Source organism: Bos taurus, chromosome X, assembly GCF_002263795.3.
Source record: "Bos taurus isolate L1 Dominette 01449 registration number 42190680 breed Hereford chromosome X, ARS-UCD2.0, whole genome shotgun sequence".
Lineage (NCBI taxonomy): Eukaryota > Metazoa > Chordata > Mammalia > Artiodactyla > Bovidae > Bos > Bos taurus.
Window position 1 is genome coordinate 19,993,850 of NC_037357.1, and position 18,920 is coordinate 20,012,769.

General features: G+C 41.1%; 1 protein-coding gene across 1 annotated transcript in view; it reads left to right on the forward strand.

Moving 5' to 3' along the window:
* ADGRG4 (adhesion G protein-coupled receptor G4) overlaps positions 1–18,920 on the forward strand; it is a 117,647-nt gene that overhangs the window by 83,613 nt on the left and 15,114 nt on the right. Inside the window, 6 exon segments of the mRNA XM_059883701.1 lie at positions 4,935–5,054; positions 6,525–6,570; positions 9,092–9,195; positions 12,279–12,400; positions 13,329–13,477; positions 13,480–13,594. Of these exon segments, the coding sequence (XP_059739684.1) occupies positions 4,935–5,054; positions 6,525–6,570; positions 9,092–9,195; positions 12,279–12,400; positions 13,329–13,477; positions 13,480–13,594 (656 nt within the window).

Here is an 18,920-nt window from a genome sequence, read left to right on the forward strand (position 1 = left end):
CTGATGAAAAGCCCATTTCTTCAGCCTGCTCTGTCCCATCTAGCCGCTGGAAAGAGAGCAATCAGAGATGGCATGATGTTGCTGATGATCACTCTTAATTGTTAGTATTTATACTCCAAGACTCAAAGAGTGCTCTGATATGAACATTTGTATCCTCTCAAAATTCTTGTTTGAAATCTTAACCCCCAAGGTGATGTATCACCCGGTGAGTCCTTTGGGTGGTGATTATGTCATGAGGATGGGGCCCTCATGAATGGGATTGGTGCTCTTATGGAAGAAGCCTCAGAGAGTTCTCTCACCCATTCCACCATGTGAGAATACAGCAAGAAGGTGTCAACCAGAAAGCAAGCCTTCATAGAATCCAATCATGTAGGCACCTTGGTCTTGGACTTGCAGCCTCTAGAACTGTGAAAAATAAATTTCTGTTGTTTATAAGCCATGTAATCTGGACTTTGTTATAGGAGCCCTAATAGACTAAGACACAGAGGTTAAGTAATTTTGCCCAAAGTCACACAGCTAGGAAGTGGCATAGCTAGGAATCAAATCCAGGATATCTGACTCCAAAGTTCAAGTATTTATGAGGTTCATGCATTAGTGCCTGGGTGTGCATATTTTTAAAAAAGACTATCCAAACAAATGAATTTCTAATGGTTAAATTTCCACAGTTATTTGGAGGCGGTTGTATTGAGCCAGCTTAAACATACTGGCATATCATTCATTATAACATTATCTCCAGCTATATCTCCAGGATGCTGTTCTCCTGGAATTCTGTAATTGCTCACCTCTATGTATAAATTCTATTTGTTCCTATTGGCTTAGCTCAAATTCTACCCAGGAAGTTTGCCTAAAGTTCATGAACCTCTGTTCTCTTCCTTACCCTGTGCTTGTATTCTTGTGTTACACTTCGGCCTAGTTTCTAGATTGGTATTCCCAAGGAGTTGTGGCATGTGTCATGGCTCAGACCGCTGTTTTATTTTCATAGCACCTATCATAGGGCTAGGTACTCAACATGCTTTCACCAGCATATATTATTAGGCATTTTTAATGGAGAAAAATAGCTGGACCCAGGACAAGCCAGTTAATGAACAAATAATTATAATAAAAATTAAGAATGTGATTCATAGCACTCAAACCCTTTTGGCAAGCTTGTAAATTTCTGTCACCTTAGATGGCCATTATTTTGTGGTCTTAGCTTCTCTCTTTTCTTCAGAGAGGTGTGCTTGTTTTGTAAAAATAAAAGATAAACCTGTTTAGCATAAATTTCACACCTAATAAGTCATTTTTATTCACTAACACCTTCTACTGAAAAAGATTAAAGATCTTTGCCAAATATTAGCCTTCAGACGTCACAGTGAGGCAGATGAAGAAGGATTAGAAAGTAACCTACCATCAATTTCAGAACCGGAAGGGTCCTTATAATTCATTGTGTCCCATCTCCTCATTTTAACCAATGAGGATATTGAGACTCAGAGAGGAGAAGGGACCTGCTGGAGGTGACACAGTGTATTCATTTATTCACCCAGTTATTTATTCAACTAGCAAATATTTATTAAATTCCTACTATGTGTATTGTGTGGTGCTGTATGGGAGAGGGTTCTCACATGCAAAGGGGTGACCTGAGGCTGGGACCGTGAGCCACTCATTTGGGGGAGTAAGCACATACAAGAAATGCCACAGTTTAACTACAAACCCTCCCCCGTCCAAGTTCCAAGTCTCACAGCTCTGGCTTTCACACTATTTCTTCTAACATCTTTTGGTCAAAACCTTAACTGTCATTGCAACATATTACCTTAAGTAAAAGTGTTAGTCATTCAGTTGTGTCCAACTTTTTGAGAACCCCATGGATTGTAGCCCACCAGTCTCCTCTGTCCATGGAATCCTCCAGGCAAGAATACTGGAGTGGGTTGCCATTTCCTTCTCCAGGGGATCTTTCCCAACCCCGGGATCAAGCCTGGGTCTCCTGCACTGCAGGCAGAATATTTACTGTCTGAGCCACAGGGAAGCCCCATATGTTAATAAGACACCACTCTTGGAAAACATGTGTCTCCTCTTCCACCCTTCCACTAGCGGTGGCTCTTGGCGGAGAGGGCCAGAGCCCAAGGCAAGTTCAATATGGCCTAGGGGCTCCGGAAGCACAGAGCCCCAGCACCCCAGCTGCCTGGGAGCTCAGGAAAGGCCTCTGTAGGAGAGGTGTCAGCTGAGATGGAGGTCGAGTACCAGCTAGAAGATTTAAAAGGGTGAGGAGAAGGAGGAGGGCTGTTTTCAGGCAGAGGAAACCGCTTCTGTAAAGCTTCAGAAGTGGAAATCGGTCCAATCAGAGCCTAGAACTAGAGGGCAGAAGAGTCAGCAAGGGTTTAGTTCCTTTCCCTGAATGGCTGCCACTTTGTAGGTCAAGGAAAGAAAGCCAGAAAGTAGGTTAATTCAGTCCCAAGTCACTATGCGTTTTCCCCCTTTGGCCTTCTCACTACAGAAAACCACATCTCTTAGACTAAGTTGGGAGGGATGTTAGGTATTTGGTCCACCTTCCTTCATGTTGCCAGTGTCCCAGAAAGGGGAAGGGACTTTCAAGAAACAAGAGGGCCTGGGCTAGGACTTTTTTTTTTTTTTTTTTTTTTTGACCATCAGCCAGGACCCTTTCCTCTGGATCTTGCTGCAAACCCTCCTCTACATAAGAATTGCCCAGGGGGATTCCTCTGGGAGGGGAAGCACTGACCCACCAGGCTGGCTTTGGTTGAACAGAGCTGGTCACGAACAGAAAGTGAGTAGCTTCCTTAGGGAGCCCCAGGCTGTGTTCATAATTCCTCATTTTTTCAGTGGCTTAAGGGCTCAGAAATGATTTGTTGTTCAGTTTCTCAGTCGTGTCTGACTCTGCAATCCCATGGATTGCAGCACACCAAGCTTCCCTGTCCTTCACCATCCCCCGAAGCTTGCTCAAACTCATGTCCATTAAGTCAGTGATGCCATCCAACTATCTCATCTTCTGTCATCCCCTTCTCCTCCTGCCCTCAATCTTTCCCACGATCAGGGTCTTTTCTAATGAATCAGGTCTTCACATCAGCTGGCCAAAGTATTGGAGCTTCAGTTTCAGCATCAGTCCTTCCAATGAATATTCAGGGTTGATTTCCTTTGGGATTGACTGGTTGGATCTCCTTGCAGTCCAAGGGACTCTCAAGAGTCTTCTCCAGCACCACAGTTCAAAAGCATCAGTTCTTCAGTGTTCAGCCTTCTTTATGGTCCAGCTCTCACATCCATACATGACTACAGGAAAAACCATAGCTTTGACTACATGGACCTTTATACACTGTTGAGGTTTGTCATGGCTTTTTCTTCCAAGGAGCAAGCGTCTTTAATTTCATGGCTGCAGTCACCATCTGCAGTGATTTTGGAAAATTTGAAGAAATTTGAGGGCTTGGCATCTTCTAAAAGTGGCCCAGCAGGTTCTTCATGAGACATCATCAGGGCACCCCACTTCTAGGTTTTCTTGATGAGTCCTCAGAGGCTCTGCTTCCTCTCTATCCTGTCCTGTACCCGCCTCACCTCTCATCTCTTCAGGTGAGCCCCAGAAGCAGCTCCTTCCCAGCTGCCTGGCCGCCTAGAACCTTGGCCTGTGGCACACGGGCCAAGGCCCATCTCAATGGCTCTGCATTAGCAAGCTCTGCATCTCACTGGCTGCATTTCCTTTAGACCAATGTTTATGACGCATCCCTGCTCTATCATTCACCAACTGTGTGACTTTGTCCAAGCTTTTGAGCCTTCCCAAGCCCCAGTATACCTGAAAAATGCCTACATTGTTCCAGTGAGAACTGAAGACAATGCATGTGAAACACCCTTAACAAAGTAACTGGCTTACTGTAGGTACAAGATAAAACCCCTGTTGTGTGCTAGGCCATGCAGGGGACACCAGGACACACAGTGCCTATGTTTAAGAGGTCACGGTGTCCTGGGAGGACACTGTTCCAAGCTGGATGATAATCAACCAGCTTCCATTGCCAATGAGGATGCAACAGGAAGAGGTTGTAACTAACCCATGATGAGTTGATTTTCCTTATAAGGAGTTCAGTTCAGTTCAGTCGCTCAGTCACGTTCGACTCTTTGCGACCCCATGAATTGCAGCATGCCAGGCCTCCCTGTCCATCACCAACTCCTGGAGTTCATTCAAACTCATGTCCATCGAGTTGGTGATGCCATCCAGCCATCTTATCCTCTGTCGTCCCCTTCTCCTCCTGCCCTCAATCCCTCCCAGCATCAGAGTCTTTTCCGATGAGTCAACTCTTCACATGAGGTGGCCAAAGTATTGGAGTTTCAGCTTTAGCATCAGTCCTTCCAAAGAACACCCAGGACTGATCTCCTTTAGAATGGACTGGTTGGATCTCCTTGCAGTCCAAGGGACTCTCAAGAGTCTTCTCCAACACCACAGTTCAAAAGCACCAATGAGAGGCTCTCTCAAAGAAAGTAAGGATGGGTGAGGGTTAGAGTTGGGATAAACTGCGTCAGGTCAACCCACTCCAGTGTTCTTGCCTGGAGAATCCCAGGGACGGGGGAGCCTGGGTGGGCTGCCATCTATGGGGTCACACAGAGTCAGACATGACTGAAGCGACTTAGCAGCAGCAGCAGCAGCAGCAGCGTCATGTCAGAGTCTGGAAGGCACTAGCAGGCAATAGCTGAACTTTGTTCCAGGTGCAAAACCAGTGCTTATAGGATAGATATTTGGGGTATATGGCTGGAAATTGGTCCCAGCTGTGTATAATTTAGACCTGATGTGAAGACAGGAGATGAACTAAATTATCTCTGAAACTTCCCTCTTAGCTTGTGATTTTATTTTCCACATGTCTGTACCTAATGCATGCAGTGCTTCAGAATTCTAGACTGATGATTAACATGCCAGAAATTAGAAAGGCAGGACCTGAACTCTTCCTTGTATGTTTCATCTGCAGACCAAAAACATCACAAAAGCATTAACCACATATGTCGTGAGTGCCAGCATTTCTGATATATCCATTCAAAACTTGGCAGACCCAGTGGTTATTACTCTGCAGCATGTTCAAAGAAACCGGGTAACATATCCATTTTCATCTCAAAATATAAGGCCTCAAGAACCCCTCCCTGATTCTACTGTTAAAAATAATTGGCTACTTAACAGATGTGATTCCAAGATATAATGAAGATTGTTCCCTTCCAGGTAGCAGAGGTGTATTGTAATTGGGGACTTTAGAAATAACGCCTTAGTCCAAAGGGATAAGTAGCAGCAGGTTTCCAGTGCTGTGGCAGATTGGCAGGGGAGTGACTGGGGGCAAGTGGATCTTTTGGTTTTCCCATCACTCTAAATGATATTTAATTCCATTTATTTTTGAGAAAGTCAAACAAGTTAATTCAACATAGTGAAACATTTTTATCCTTTGAATTTCCATGAAGAGCATTAAAATATGTATTAATTATCACCAAAGAATTAAAACCATAGTCATATGGCATAACATAAGGTATATATTACTAAATGCTCAAATTTAGCTATGATATAAGAATGAACTACTACTCCGTTCTTTGATGTTAATCTATGTCCAGTGTGGAGTCTTAATAGCTTCCTTCATTGCCAATCTAAAAGACCATATGGTACAGCATATTTTTCACAGGTCTTAACTCTAGAAGGAAAAAAGGAAGAGTGGGAGAAGGAGTTCTTTTTAAAAGATACCAAATGAAATATATCTAACGGTTAAGATCTCTTAATTCTGGCTGGGGCCACAGCTCTCCAGGCATCCCCAGTAACCAATTTCTAATTGCCATCCAGCTCCTTGGAGATTGCAGGAGCTGGTGAGGCTTCAGGAATGCTCACTAGACCTGATGAGGAGGTGGATTAATCTTTTTTTATTTTTAAATTTATTTATTTTATTTTTGGCTCTGCTGGGTCTTTGTTGTGGTGTGGGCTTTTCTTTAGCTGTGGTGAGTGGGGGCCACTATCTAGTCGGTGCTTGGGCTTCTCATTGCAGTGGCTTGGTTTTGGCTCTTGGACTCTAGAGCGTAGGCTCAGTAGTTGTGGCTCATTGGCTTAGTTGCTCCACTGCATGTGGAATCTTTCTGGATCAGGGATCAAACCCGTGTCACACTGGCAGGCATATTCTTTACCCCTGAGTCACCAAGGAAGCCTGAGGCATCTGAATATTGTATCCATAAGGCTTGATCTCAGCTATGAGCCCCAAATTCCAGAATTTCACAAGTAGCACCTACTGCACATCAGAGCCACTCCAATCCTCCTCCTGGGTCTTGTACCAGGAAGACTTGGCAAATTCTCCATTTACCAAAGATATTAAAGGATATATACCAGATCACTATGAAGCAGTAACATATTGTTTTGTTACTCACTTGTAAACCCAAGATACTTGGAGTTTATTTTAAAACCAGCTTACAAATGGTGTGTGTGTGTGTGTCTACTCTTTAAGAAAACATGAAGAAGAAAAGACTTGTGTGTAGTTGTCATTATTTGGTGACAGTCGCAAGGAAAGCTATTTGCCTCTGATTTTTCTTTTTTCTAGAATTATGATCAAGTTCGCTGTGCCTTTTGGGACTTTGGGAATAACAGTAATTTTCATAGCAAGCTTTGGCTTTCACTCTCAATGAGACTTTGTCCCTGACCCTGTTGCTATTTGGGCGTTACGTGGGAGCAAGCTGTACTGAAGCCACTGTCTTAACAGACCCTACAGGGAACTCCGAATGACCAAGATATGAATATGCTTCATATCTAATTAGGGCATGGGGGTTTCATTTTTAAAACTTTCTTTTTGAAAAAAGACTTATTTGGGAGATTAGAAAGAAAGCACATAACTCAGCAAACTGGAAGAAAGAAAGTTGGAAGACAGCAGTACAGAGCAGCCTTGAGCTGTTTGAAGAAAGCTGAGGAGTGAAGATCTGGCTCTTTATCTGAGCTTTCCCATGAGATCTGCCAGGCCTACTGTCTCCTTGTTTTCCCTCTTCTCTTCTATATTGACTGTGTGACCTTGAGTGGTCCGTTTACTCTCTAGGTGCTTCAGTCTTTTATCTTTTCATGGAGGGGATAAGACATTCTGGTTGGTCTCTAAGGACCCTCCCTACTTGATTGAGTATGACTCTTTGGAGACCGTAAGAGAAGGAGTCATGGAAATAATGCCATTTGCAGCGACATAGATGGACTAAGAGAAGCTCTAAATGTGTGAAGTCAGACAGAGAAAGAAATATCACATGGTATCACTCATATGTGAAATCTAAAAAAAAAGGCTATAAATGAACTTACCTACAAAACAGAAATAGAGTCCCAGATGTAGAAAACAAACTTATGGTTACCAGGGGTAAGCTGGATACATTGGGAGTTTGGGATTGGCATATACACACTGCTGCTGCTGCTAAGTCGCTTCAGTCGTGTCCGACTCTGTGCGGCCCCATAGACGGCAGCCCACCAGGCTCCCCTGTCCCTGGGATTCTCCAGGCAAGAACACTGGAGTGGGTTGCCATTTCCTTCTCCAATGCAGGAAAGTGAAAAGTGAAAGTGAAGTCGCCCAGTCGTGTCTGACTCTTCGCGACCCCATGGACTGCAGCCCATCAGGCTCCTCCATCCATGGGATTTTCCAGACAAGAGTACTGGAGTGGGGTGCCATCGCCTTCTCTGATATACACACTACTATATATAAAATAGTTAACTAATAAGGACCTACTGTATAGCGCAGGGAATTCTACTCAATACTCTGTAATGGCCTATATGGGGAAAGAATCTAAAAAAGAGTGGATATGTGTATATGTATGTCTGATTCACTTTGCTGCACATCTGAAACTAACGGATTGTGAATCAACTATACTCTGATAAAAATTTTAAAAAAGAGAGAGAAGGGATGATGGAAAGGGATTGCTGAATGGGTTCCTCTTAAGCTTGCCATTGCCATTGGAATCTGTAAGGATGTAGCCCAATCTCAGAAAATTCCTGCACAGAAGCAATTGCTCCTGGAATGCCAGGAGTGTCTCTGGGAGCAGTCCTTCCACCTGTAGAAACTCTGTCTGGGATGTTTCCTTTTTTAGTATCCTTGAAATTCTGGGGTGGGGGAAGATAATACTACTTTCTTACAACAGAGATATCACTGTCCTTTCCTGGTCCCCTTCAAGTCGTTCACGGTAAGATTTCTGTAAAATGATAAGCTTTGTCCCCCACAGCCTCAATAAGCTGATCTGTGTGTTCATTAATATCCATTAATGGGCTTGTTCCAGGTCATATTTTGCCCCCACCCCCTGTCCATGTATCTAGAACTTCTGGAATCTCTTAGTGTTATCCTGGATGGACAAATTTTAACCACACTTAGCTGGCTGCCCTAGGAGAACCCCTCTGCTCTAGTACTACTCTAGAGGTTTAACTCTAAATGTCATCTAGTACCCAAGATCTACAAGTTCTCAAGGTATGTGGCTTAGTTCTAGAAGCCTGAGTGTGCTCAGGAGTGAGAAACTAGGCAGGTATCAAGTAGACCAGGGGCTTTAATTGGCCCTAAGGAGTTCCGAGTCTGGGTGAACTCCGGGAGTTGGTGATGGACAGGGAGGCCTGGCATGCTGTGATTCATGGGGTTGCAAAGAGTCAGACACGACTGAATGACTGATCTGAAGGAGTTCTAGACCATAATTTGACTTGAATGCAAAACACTTGAGACCATTTGAATTCTAGATTGAGCTGGTTGTTTCAAATGTTTATTCCAGTCCCATTGAGGAACCCCACGCGTCATCTGTATTCCATAGCTCAAACACTTCAAAAAGTTCTAGATCTGTTTCCTCTTTGTGCTACTTAAAAAAAAACAGTCCTTACTGTCACTCCAACATAGTGGCAGGACTGTTGTTCATCGTTAAAGTCTGTCCTAATCTGTAGAAGAACAGGAAAAGTGAGGACCAAAGAAGTTATGCCATTTATGAAGTCCTCCACAAGTCAGTTCTGCCTATTAGGATTAATTTAATTTCAGGCTCAATTATACTGCTATCCTGCTGTCTTAACAAACAATACTAATCATAGCACACATTGGAAAGGTACATATAATGAAAAGTTAAACATTTCTGAGAAAAGAAAAACTGCTTTGAAATTCCCTTCTGTCACTTGCAGATAGGCAAGGTGGATGGAACTCATCAGACTGTAACGTGAAGGAAACAAATGTAAGTTACACAAACTGTCAATGTGATCACCTTACCCATTCTGGAGTCTTAATGGTGAGTTGTCTCAGTGTGTGAAGTGTTAGTCGCTCAGTCATGTTGGATTCTTTGAAACCCTATGGACTGTAGCCCACCAAGCTCCTCTGTCCATGGAATTCTCCAGGCAACGATACCAGAGTGGGTAGCCATTCTCTTCTCCAGGGGATCTTCCCAAACCAGGGATCAAAGCCAGGTCTCCTGCACTGCAGGCAGATTCCTTACAGTCAGAGCCACCAGGGAAGCCTGGTTGCCTCTTAATCACTCTTTAATAGAGTTTTGACAACTTTTATTAGATTACAGACTAGGAATATATGTATGAATTAAGTTATGGAAAAGTGGCATGCAAGTGGAAGAAAGCCGCCCACCTTGTTCATTCAAAGTAGAGCAAGTTGAAATGAATGTTTATTTTTTTTCTTGTAAAATTAATGCCAATTTCTCAAAATTCAAACTTTACAGAAAAGGTCCCTATAACCCCCCTCCAAAGAAATCACATTAACACCTTTATATATGTTCTTTCAGATTCTTTTCCTATATACATATATTAATATATCTTTTGGTTTTTTAAAAATGGGATCAAATTATACATACTGGTTTTACCACTTGCTTTTCACTTAACAATATATATTGGACACCTTTCAGGCAAATATATGTCTACCTACTTAAATTTTTAAAAAATATTTTTATGGTATTCCACTGTGTGAATTTAACACAGTGGAATTTAACCAATCTGCTACAGTAAGCATTTGAGTTGTTACTGTTTTTCTCCATTATGAATAATGCTATAGTACACATTTTTATTCATTAGATGACACCACCCTTATGGCAGAAAGTGAAGAGGAACTAAAAAGCCTCTTGATGAAAGTGAAAGAGGAGAGTGAAAAAGTTGACTTAAAGCTCAACATTCAGAAAATTAAGATTATGGCACGTGGCCCCATCACTTCATGGGAAATAGATGGGGAAACAGTGGAAACAGTGTCAGACTTTATTTTTCTGGGCTCCAAAATCACTGCAGATGGCGATTGCAGCCATGAAATTAAAAGATGCTTACTCCTTGGAAGGAAAGTTATGACCAACCTAGCAAGCATATTCAAAAGCAGAGACATTACTTTGCCAACAAAGGTCCATCTAGTCAAGGCTATGGTTTTTCCAGTGGTCATGTATGGATGTCTGAGTCGGACTGTGAAGAAAGCTGAGTGCTGAAGAATTGATGCTTTTGAACTGTGGTGTTGGAGAAGACTCTTGAGAGTCCCTTGGACTGCAAGGAGATCCAACCAGTCCATTCTAAAGGAGATCAGTCCTGGGAGTTCTTTGGAAGGACTGATGCTAAAGCTGAAACTCCAGTACTTTGGCCACCTCATGCGAAGAGTTGACTCATTGGAAAAGACTCTGATGCTGGGTGGGATTGGGGGCAGGAAGAGAAGGGGATGACAGAGGATGAGATGGTTGGATAGCATCACCGACTCGATGGACATGAGTTTGAATGAACTCCAGGAGTTGGTGATGGACAGGGAGGCCTGGCATGCTGCAATTCACGGGGTCGCAAAGAGTCGGACATGACTGAGCAACTGAACTGATCTGAATACTGGTGTATTTCTATAGAATAAATTGATAGAAGTAGAATTGCTTCCAATTAGAATATTAAATTTTAATAGTTATTGCCAAATTGCAGTGTAAGAAAGAAATATTTATTTTTAATACTTGCGATAGTTAACCAAGCAAGAGTTTTCTGATCAACTTGCATATCCAGGCTTAGAGCCTTGGGAGTAATTGTTAATCCTTCTCTCCTTCATTTCCTTTGGTCTTCCCTAACATCAGGACTTGATGAGTTTTCCTTCAAAATGGCTCAAATGCATTTCCTTCTTCTTTACCCACCCTTGAATGCTTTCTTAGTTCTCCTAAGTTACTGTACTGTATATATTATATACTGGTATATGAATATGTTGTGTATGAGTTGTTTCTTCTACTAATGGTAAACTCCCTGAGGGCTAAGAGTCTGTTTTATAGTTTTCTTTTTCTTTCTTTCTTTCTTTTTTAACCATGTCTACTCAACAAATAAGAGGTAAACCCATTGATACTTATTGAACTGTAAGAATTTTGTTTACCCACCTGCAAATTGGTTAGAACATTACAGCATGAGTCAAAAGCCCATGGTTCACAGTCTAGCTCTGTTACTAGCTGTCTATGTGATCTTGGTCAGGTTGTTTCACTTGTTTGGATCTTAAATTTGTCTTCTGGAATGTGAAAGATTGGAGTGGATGAGGATGTTTTAACCTTAGCGCTATTGCTATTTTGGGCCATATATTTCTTTGTCGTGCGTGCTGTTTTGTTCATTCAAGGTTGTTTAGCAGCATTCCTGGTCTCTACCCACTAGATGCCAGTAGCACCTTCTTCAGGTGAGACAACCAAAAATGTCTCCGGACATTGCCACATGACCCAGGGGAGGGGTAAAACTGTGTCCAGTTGAGAACTACCAGAGTAGACCAGCATTTGTTAACCTTTTAGGAGTCACGAAGCTCCATTGCCATCTGATGGAAAGTATGGACCGTCTTCCCAGAATATATTCAAATAATTTGAATTTCAAATATATTCAAATATATTCAAGTAATTTGCACACCATTTCAAGTCTTTTATAGTTCTCAGGTTAAGAAATTACAGGTTTATGTGATCTCTAAGGTCCACTTTGTCTTTTAATTTTATGAAAATTATTGAAGGTCTAAGGGAAAGGAACATTTTTTTGATGTTCTGTGCAATGTTTTGGAACGCTCAGTTCAGATAATAATTCACAGTGTATCTCAAATTCACATCTATTAGTTTGGTTATATTTGAAGTGTGGAACATGTTAATGACAATAAAACCAAGGACTAAATGTTCTTCCAGTGCTGTTGATGGCTCTCCATGCCCCATGCACAGTAAGTTGCACTAGGCATAATCAATGAACAACATACAGTCTTACTGTATATCCATCTACATACTCTGGTTTTATAAGAGCTTTAACAGAGATGCTGTACATCCTGGGAAGCTACTGTTAGTGGGCACTGGAAACTTTTTACCATAAACTTGCCTAGCCAAATGTATAAAATACAACACATTGCATTCCCTAGGATTTATCCAGGTCTGCAGTGGATGCAGTGAACGAACAGATATTAGTGATTATAACGTACATCGGATGTGGAATCTCCTCCATTTTCCTGGGACCTGCAATAGTGACATACCTAGCTCTTCAGTAAGTTGGTAGAGTTTTACTCTAAGTTTAATTTGGTTTGATGGATGCTCTTGGCATTGTATCCTTGTTAATTTCATGTTAATGTAACAGAAATGTTCTTATTCATCACAATAGGCAGAGGTCACATCCTTTAGATTATGAAGTGGCCAGGTTAAAAAAAAATCAAGGCTCCTCTGAAAAAAAGATTGTAATTGAATTTTTTAAACAACAACAGGTTTGAGATAGGAAAAGATTTCTCCAACAGGGTACAAAAACACTAAGTAGTAAAGAAAAAGTTAATCAGTTGGACTCCATTAAAATTAAGAGCTTTTTTAAATCAAAAGATACCATGAAAATAGTGAAAATACAAGCCACAGATTAAGAGAAGATATTCACTATATATATATCTGACAAAGGACTTGTACGCAGAATATATTAAAAACTACAAAGCATAAAGCAAAAGAAAGACAATACATTAAAAATAGGCAAAAGACTTGAAAATTCTTCTCAAGTGAAAATTGAAAATTCTTGAAAAATTTCATGAAGTCAAGTGTCTGGATTTTTGAAATACCCAAGTAACTATGTGAAATGGTTCCTATAGTCATCTTGCTACTTGGTCATGTGTAGATTTGGTCTTGAGTCAGTTGAAGGAGTGATGGTGGAATTGTAGTATACAAGGAAGTCTTTCCTTCCTTTTCTTCAAAGAAGGGGACTGCTTAGCTGAGAGAAGCTGTTATTATTTCTATTACTAAAGGTCACCTTATTTGGAATATTTTGATTCTACCTGGAAAGATGGTGGGGGACTCAAAAATTTAGTACATATAAGATAATATGAATAATTAAATTTTAATAGGCAGTTCTTTCATTCTTTTAATTATTATACATAGAAAGCATGGCCATGCTTGATCAAAAGCAGAGACCCTGCCTCATATTGCGCCTTTTCCTTTAGCAAACTTCTAAAAGACCATCCTTCTAAAATCCTGATCAACTTGTACACAGCACTACTGATGCTAAACCTGGTATTTCTAGTCAATTCCTGATCATCATCATTTCAGAAAGCGGGCCTTTGTATCACAGCTGCTGTGGCACTTCATTATTTCTGCTCGTGTCTTTGACTTGAATGGGCCTGGAGGCAGTCCACATGTATTTTGCTCTAGTCAAAGTCTTCAACATATACATTCCCAATTATATCCTTAAATTTTGTCTGGTTGGTTGGGGTAAGTATATCTGCCATTGTCCTTGATGTCTCTGTTTCAAGCCTATGTCTGTCTAATTCTATTATACAAGTATTAGGGACCAAACTTCTGCTATTATCATAAGTAAGGAATTAAGCATTGCCTCACTGGTTTTGGGGTGGGCATTTCTTTTTCTGTCTGTATTGCTCTGTAAATCAAGCTTTGGACCTCTATGGCGAGACACTGGTTCACATATATTTACTGAGCAGCTGCTGCTGTGCTGTGCTAAATGCTAGATCTATAGTAGTGAACCTGTCAGCTTTTATCCTTCTCTTTCTCAAGTTACAATCCCAACAAACACACATGGATACAATAGCCAACACTGAGCTGGTGTTCCATGTGCCCAACATGGTTCAAAGCATCTCATTTAATCTCAGCTTGAATCTTCAGGGCTTCCCTGGTGGCTCAGATGTGGGTTTGACCCCTGGTTGGGGAAGATCTCCTGGAGAAGGAAATGGTAACACTCTCCAGTATTCTTGCCTGGAAAATCCCATGGACAGTGGAGCATGGGGTTGCAAAGATTCAGACATGACTGAGCAACTAAACAACAGCAACAACCTTTAATCTTCACAATATCTCTATGGGAAAGGTTTCATCATTATTCCCACTTAACAGATGAGGATGCTGAGGCACAAAGAGATTATGTAATTTGCCAGAATTTGCACAGCTAGTAAGCGGCAGAACGGGGTTTGAACCAGGGAGTCTATCTCCATAGTTTGGACGTTGACCTCTAGGATGTAGTCAGATTGTTAAAGGGCCAGGGAAAACACCTGAAAGACGTGAGAGGGTGCTGGTTCAGACATACTCCGTTTCACACCACGTCTTATAACTGTCACCATTCTGCCACCCTAGAGAAGCCAGGAAGGAACTTAGCGTGAATAGTTCTCATTGGTTGCTTTCCTGTAATTCTAACTGACATGAACAGCTCAGCTATTCCCCACCCCTTGCCTATTCAAACAAGACTTAGCATTTAGAAAATGTGTTGGATCCATAGGAGATGGAAAAAGGCAAAAGGGCAAAATGGCTAGTGCAAAAAGGCAAAACGACTGTCTGAGGAGGCCCACAAAGAGCTGAGAAAAGAAGAGAAGAGAAAGGCAAAAGAGAAAAGGCAAGATATACCCCTCTGAATGCAGAGTTCCAAAGAATAGCAAGGAGAGATAAGAAAGCCTTCCTAAGTGAACAATGCAAAGAAGTAGAGGAAAACAAGAGAATGGGGAAGACTAGATCTCTCTTCAAAGAAATTAGAGATACCAAGGGTACATTTCATGCAAAGATGCGCTCAATAAAGGACAGTAATGGTATGGACCTAACAGAAGCAGAAGATATTAAGAAGAGGTGGCAAGAACACACAGAAGAACTATACAGAAAAGATCTTAATGACTCAGATTACTGCGATGGTGTGATCACTCACCTTGAGCCAGACAATCTGGAATGTAAAGTCAACTGGGCCTTAGGATGCATCACTACGAACAAAGCTAGTGGAGGTGATGGAATTCCAGTTGAGCTATTCCAAATCCTAAAAGATGATGCTGTGAAATATGCTGCACTCAATATGCCAGGAAATTTGGAAAACTCAATAGTGGCCACAGGACTGGAAAAGGTCAGTTTTCATTCCATTCCCAAAGAAAGGCAATGCCAAAGAATGCTCAAACTACCTCACAATTGTACTCATCTCACATGCTAGCAAAATAATGCTCAAAATTCTCCAAGCCAGGCTTCAACAATATGTGAACCAAGAACTTCCAGATGTTCAAGCTAGATTTAGAAAAGGCAGAGGAACCAGAGATCAAATTGCCAACATCTGTTGGATCATAGAAAAAGCAAGAGAATTCCAGAAATAACATCTACTCTGCTTTGTTGACTATGCCAAAGCCTTTGACTATGTGGATCACAACAAACTGTGGAAAATTCTTCAAGAGATGGGAATATCGGACCACCTTACTCACTTCCTGAGAAATCTGTATACAGGTCAAGAAGCAACAGTTAGAACTGGACATGGAAAAACAGACTGGTTCCAAATCGGGAAAGGAGCACGTCAAGACTGTATATTGTCACCCTGCTTATTTAACTTATATGCAGAGTACATCATGCAAAATGCTGGGCTGGGTGAACCACAAGTTGGAATCAAGACTGCCGGTGGAAATTATACTTCCTTAGAAATGCAGAGCTTATATTGGCATCCAGAGATCTATGGTGTTTTATTATCTTTTTCAAAAGTTTATTTATTTTTTAATTGAAGGATAATTGCTTTACAGATTAATATCTTTTACTTCAGTTCAGTTCAGTTCAGTCGCTCAGTCGTGTACAACTCTTTGTAATCCCATGAACCATAGCACGCCAGGCCTCCTTGTCCATCACCAACTCCCGGAATCCACCCAAACCCATGTCCACTGAGTTGGTGATGCCATCCAACCATCTCATCCTCTGTCATCCCCTTCTCCTCCTGCCCTCAATCTTTCCCAGTATCAGGGTCTTTTCAAATGACTTAGCTCTCCACACCAGGTGGCCAAAGTACTGGAGTTTCAGCTTCAACATCAGTCCTTCCAATGAACACCCAGGACTGATCTCCTTTAGGATGGACTGGTTGGATCTCCTTGCAGTCCAAGGGACTCTCAAGAGTCTTCTCCAACACCACAGTTCAAAAGCATCAATTCTTCAGCTCTCAGCTTTCCTTGTAGTCCAACTCAGACATCCATACATGACCACTGGAAAAACCATAGCCTTGACTAGACAGACCTTTGTTGGCAAAGTAATGTCTCTGCTTTTCAATATGCTATCTAGGTTGGTCATAACTTTTCTTCCAAGGAGTAAGTGTCTTTTAATTTCATGGCTGCAATCACCATCTGCAGTGATTTTGGAGCCCAGAAAAATAAAATCAGCCACTGTTTCCACTGTTTCCCCATCTATTTGCCATGAGGTGATGGGATCAGATGCCATGATCTTAGTTTTCTGAATGTTGAGCTTTAAGCCAACTTTTTTTTTTGGAGTTTATTTTTATTATTTTTATTTTTTTAATATAAATTTATTTATTTTAATTGGAGGTTAATTACTTTACAATATTGTACTGGTTTTGCCATACATCAACATGAATCCACTGTAGGTATACACGTGTTCCCCATCCTGAACTCCCCTCCCTCCTCCCTCCCTGTACCATCCCTCTGGGTCATCCCAGTGCACCAGCCCCGAGCATCCAGTATCACTAAGCCAACTTTTTCACTCTCCTCTTTCGTTTTCATCAAGAGGCTCTTTACTTCTTCTTCACTTTCTGCCATAAGGGTGGTATCATCTGCATATCTGAGGTTATTGATATTTCTCCCAGCAATCTTGATTCCAGCCTGTGCTTCTTCCAGCCCAGCGTTTTTCATGATGTACTCTGCATAGAAGTTAAATAAGCAGGGTGACAATATACAGCCTTGACGTATTCCTTTTCCTATTTGGAACCAGTCTGTTGTTCCATGTCCAGTTCTAACTGTTGCTTCCTGACCTGCATATAGGTTTCTCAAGAAGCAGGTCAGGTGGTCTGGTATTCCCATCTCTTTTAGAATTTTCCACAGTTTATTGCGATCCACACAAAGGCTTTGGCATAGTCAATAAAGCAGAAATAGATGTTTTTCTGGAATTCTCTTGCTCTTTCAGTGATCTAGCGGATGTTGGCAATTTGATCTCTGGTTCCTCTGCCTTTTCTAAAACCAGCTTGAACATCTGGAAGTTCACAGTTCATGTATTGCTGAAGCCTGGCTTGGAGAATTTTAAGCATCACTTTACTAGTGTGTGAGATGAGTGCAATTGTGCTGTAGTTTGAGCATTCTTTGGCATTGCCTTTCTTTGGGATTGGAATGAAAACTGACCTTTTCCAGTCCTGTGGCCATTGCTGAGTTTTCCAAATTTGCTGGCATATTGAGTGCAGCACTTCCACAACATCATCTTTCAGGATTTGAAATAGCTCAACTGGAATTCCATCACCTCCACTAGCTTTGTTCGTAGTGATGCTTTCTAAGGCCCACTTGACTTCCCTTTCCAGGATGTCTGGCTCTAGGTGAGTGATTACACCATCGTGATTATCTGGGTTGTGAAGATCTTTTTTGTACTAAGATTTTTGTAAAGAGACATAATTAGTTCCAAAGATACCAATTGTAGCATTGAATTGTTTAGTAAGTAGATTTAATACATTAGAGTTTTTCAACATTGTATTGGAAAAGGAGGAAAACACAGATGTATATATTTTAGTTTCTAGATTCTTTTTTCTACAAGAGAGAACTGTTTATTTTTGGTATCTCTTTCTTAAGTATGTGAATTTCATAAATTTTTTTATTAATTCTAGTAGTTGATGGGAATATCTTAGATTACCTAGGCTTAAAATCATGTTAGTATAAAAATGTCTGATAATTTTCTTTTCTTATTGCTCAAAACTACAATCTTAAATAATACTTTAGATGGTTGTCACTATAAGCTTCCTGATATTAATTGAAGTGATTTTAAGTTTTGTTATTTAAAGTGATACTTCTTTTTATTACAGTAAATAATATTTGTCATATTATAATAAGGTTATTTTTGCTTATTTCTTTTTTACAAAGTTTATGGGAGGACCGCATCTATTAACATGCTGCTGCTGCTGCTGCTAAGTTGCTTCAGTCGTGCCCAACTCTGTGCGACCCCATAGACGGCAGCCCACCAGGCTCCCCTGTCCCTGGGATTCTCCAGGCAAGAACACTGGAGTGGGTTGCCATTTCCTTCTCCAATGGATGAAAGTGAAAAGTGAAAGTGAAGTCGCTCGGTCGTGTCTGACTCTTAGCGACCCCATGGATTGTAGCCTACCAGGCTCCTCCTTCCATGGGATTTTTCCAGGCGAGAGTACTGGAGTGGAGTGCCATTGCCTTCTCTGCTATTAACATGAATATTATTATTTTCCTGGGTGGTTAATTTTTTTAAACTTTTCCTCCTGTTTTATCTGTTCTGCTGGGAATTTATGAGGTTCTTTGCTTTTTTGGTAACATTTGGACTTCAGTAATTCGGCAAGAATATATCTAATGTTATGATTTTCTCATTTTTGTCTTTTCATTGCTGATCACTTTAATCTAGAGACTCCATTCTTTTTCAGCAAGTGAGATTTTCTTTGTTTACTATTGCCTCTTATTTGCTTCCATAGATTTGCAAATTGTATGCTTCTATAGCAGAAGCATGACTGAATATAGTGGGATAGACTGTTTAAAAGCAGTACAATAAATAAACTACTGTGGCTTGATGATTTAAAAATAAAAGATTGCTGGGGAGAATAGCCACAACCTTAGATATGCAGATGACACCAC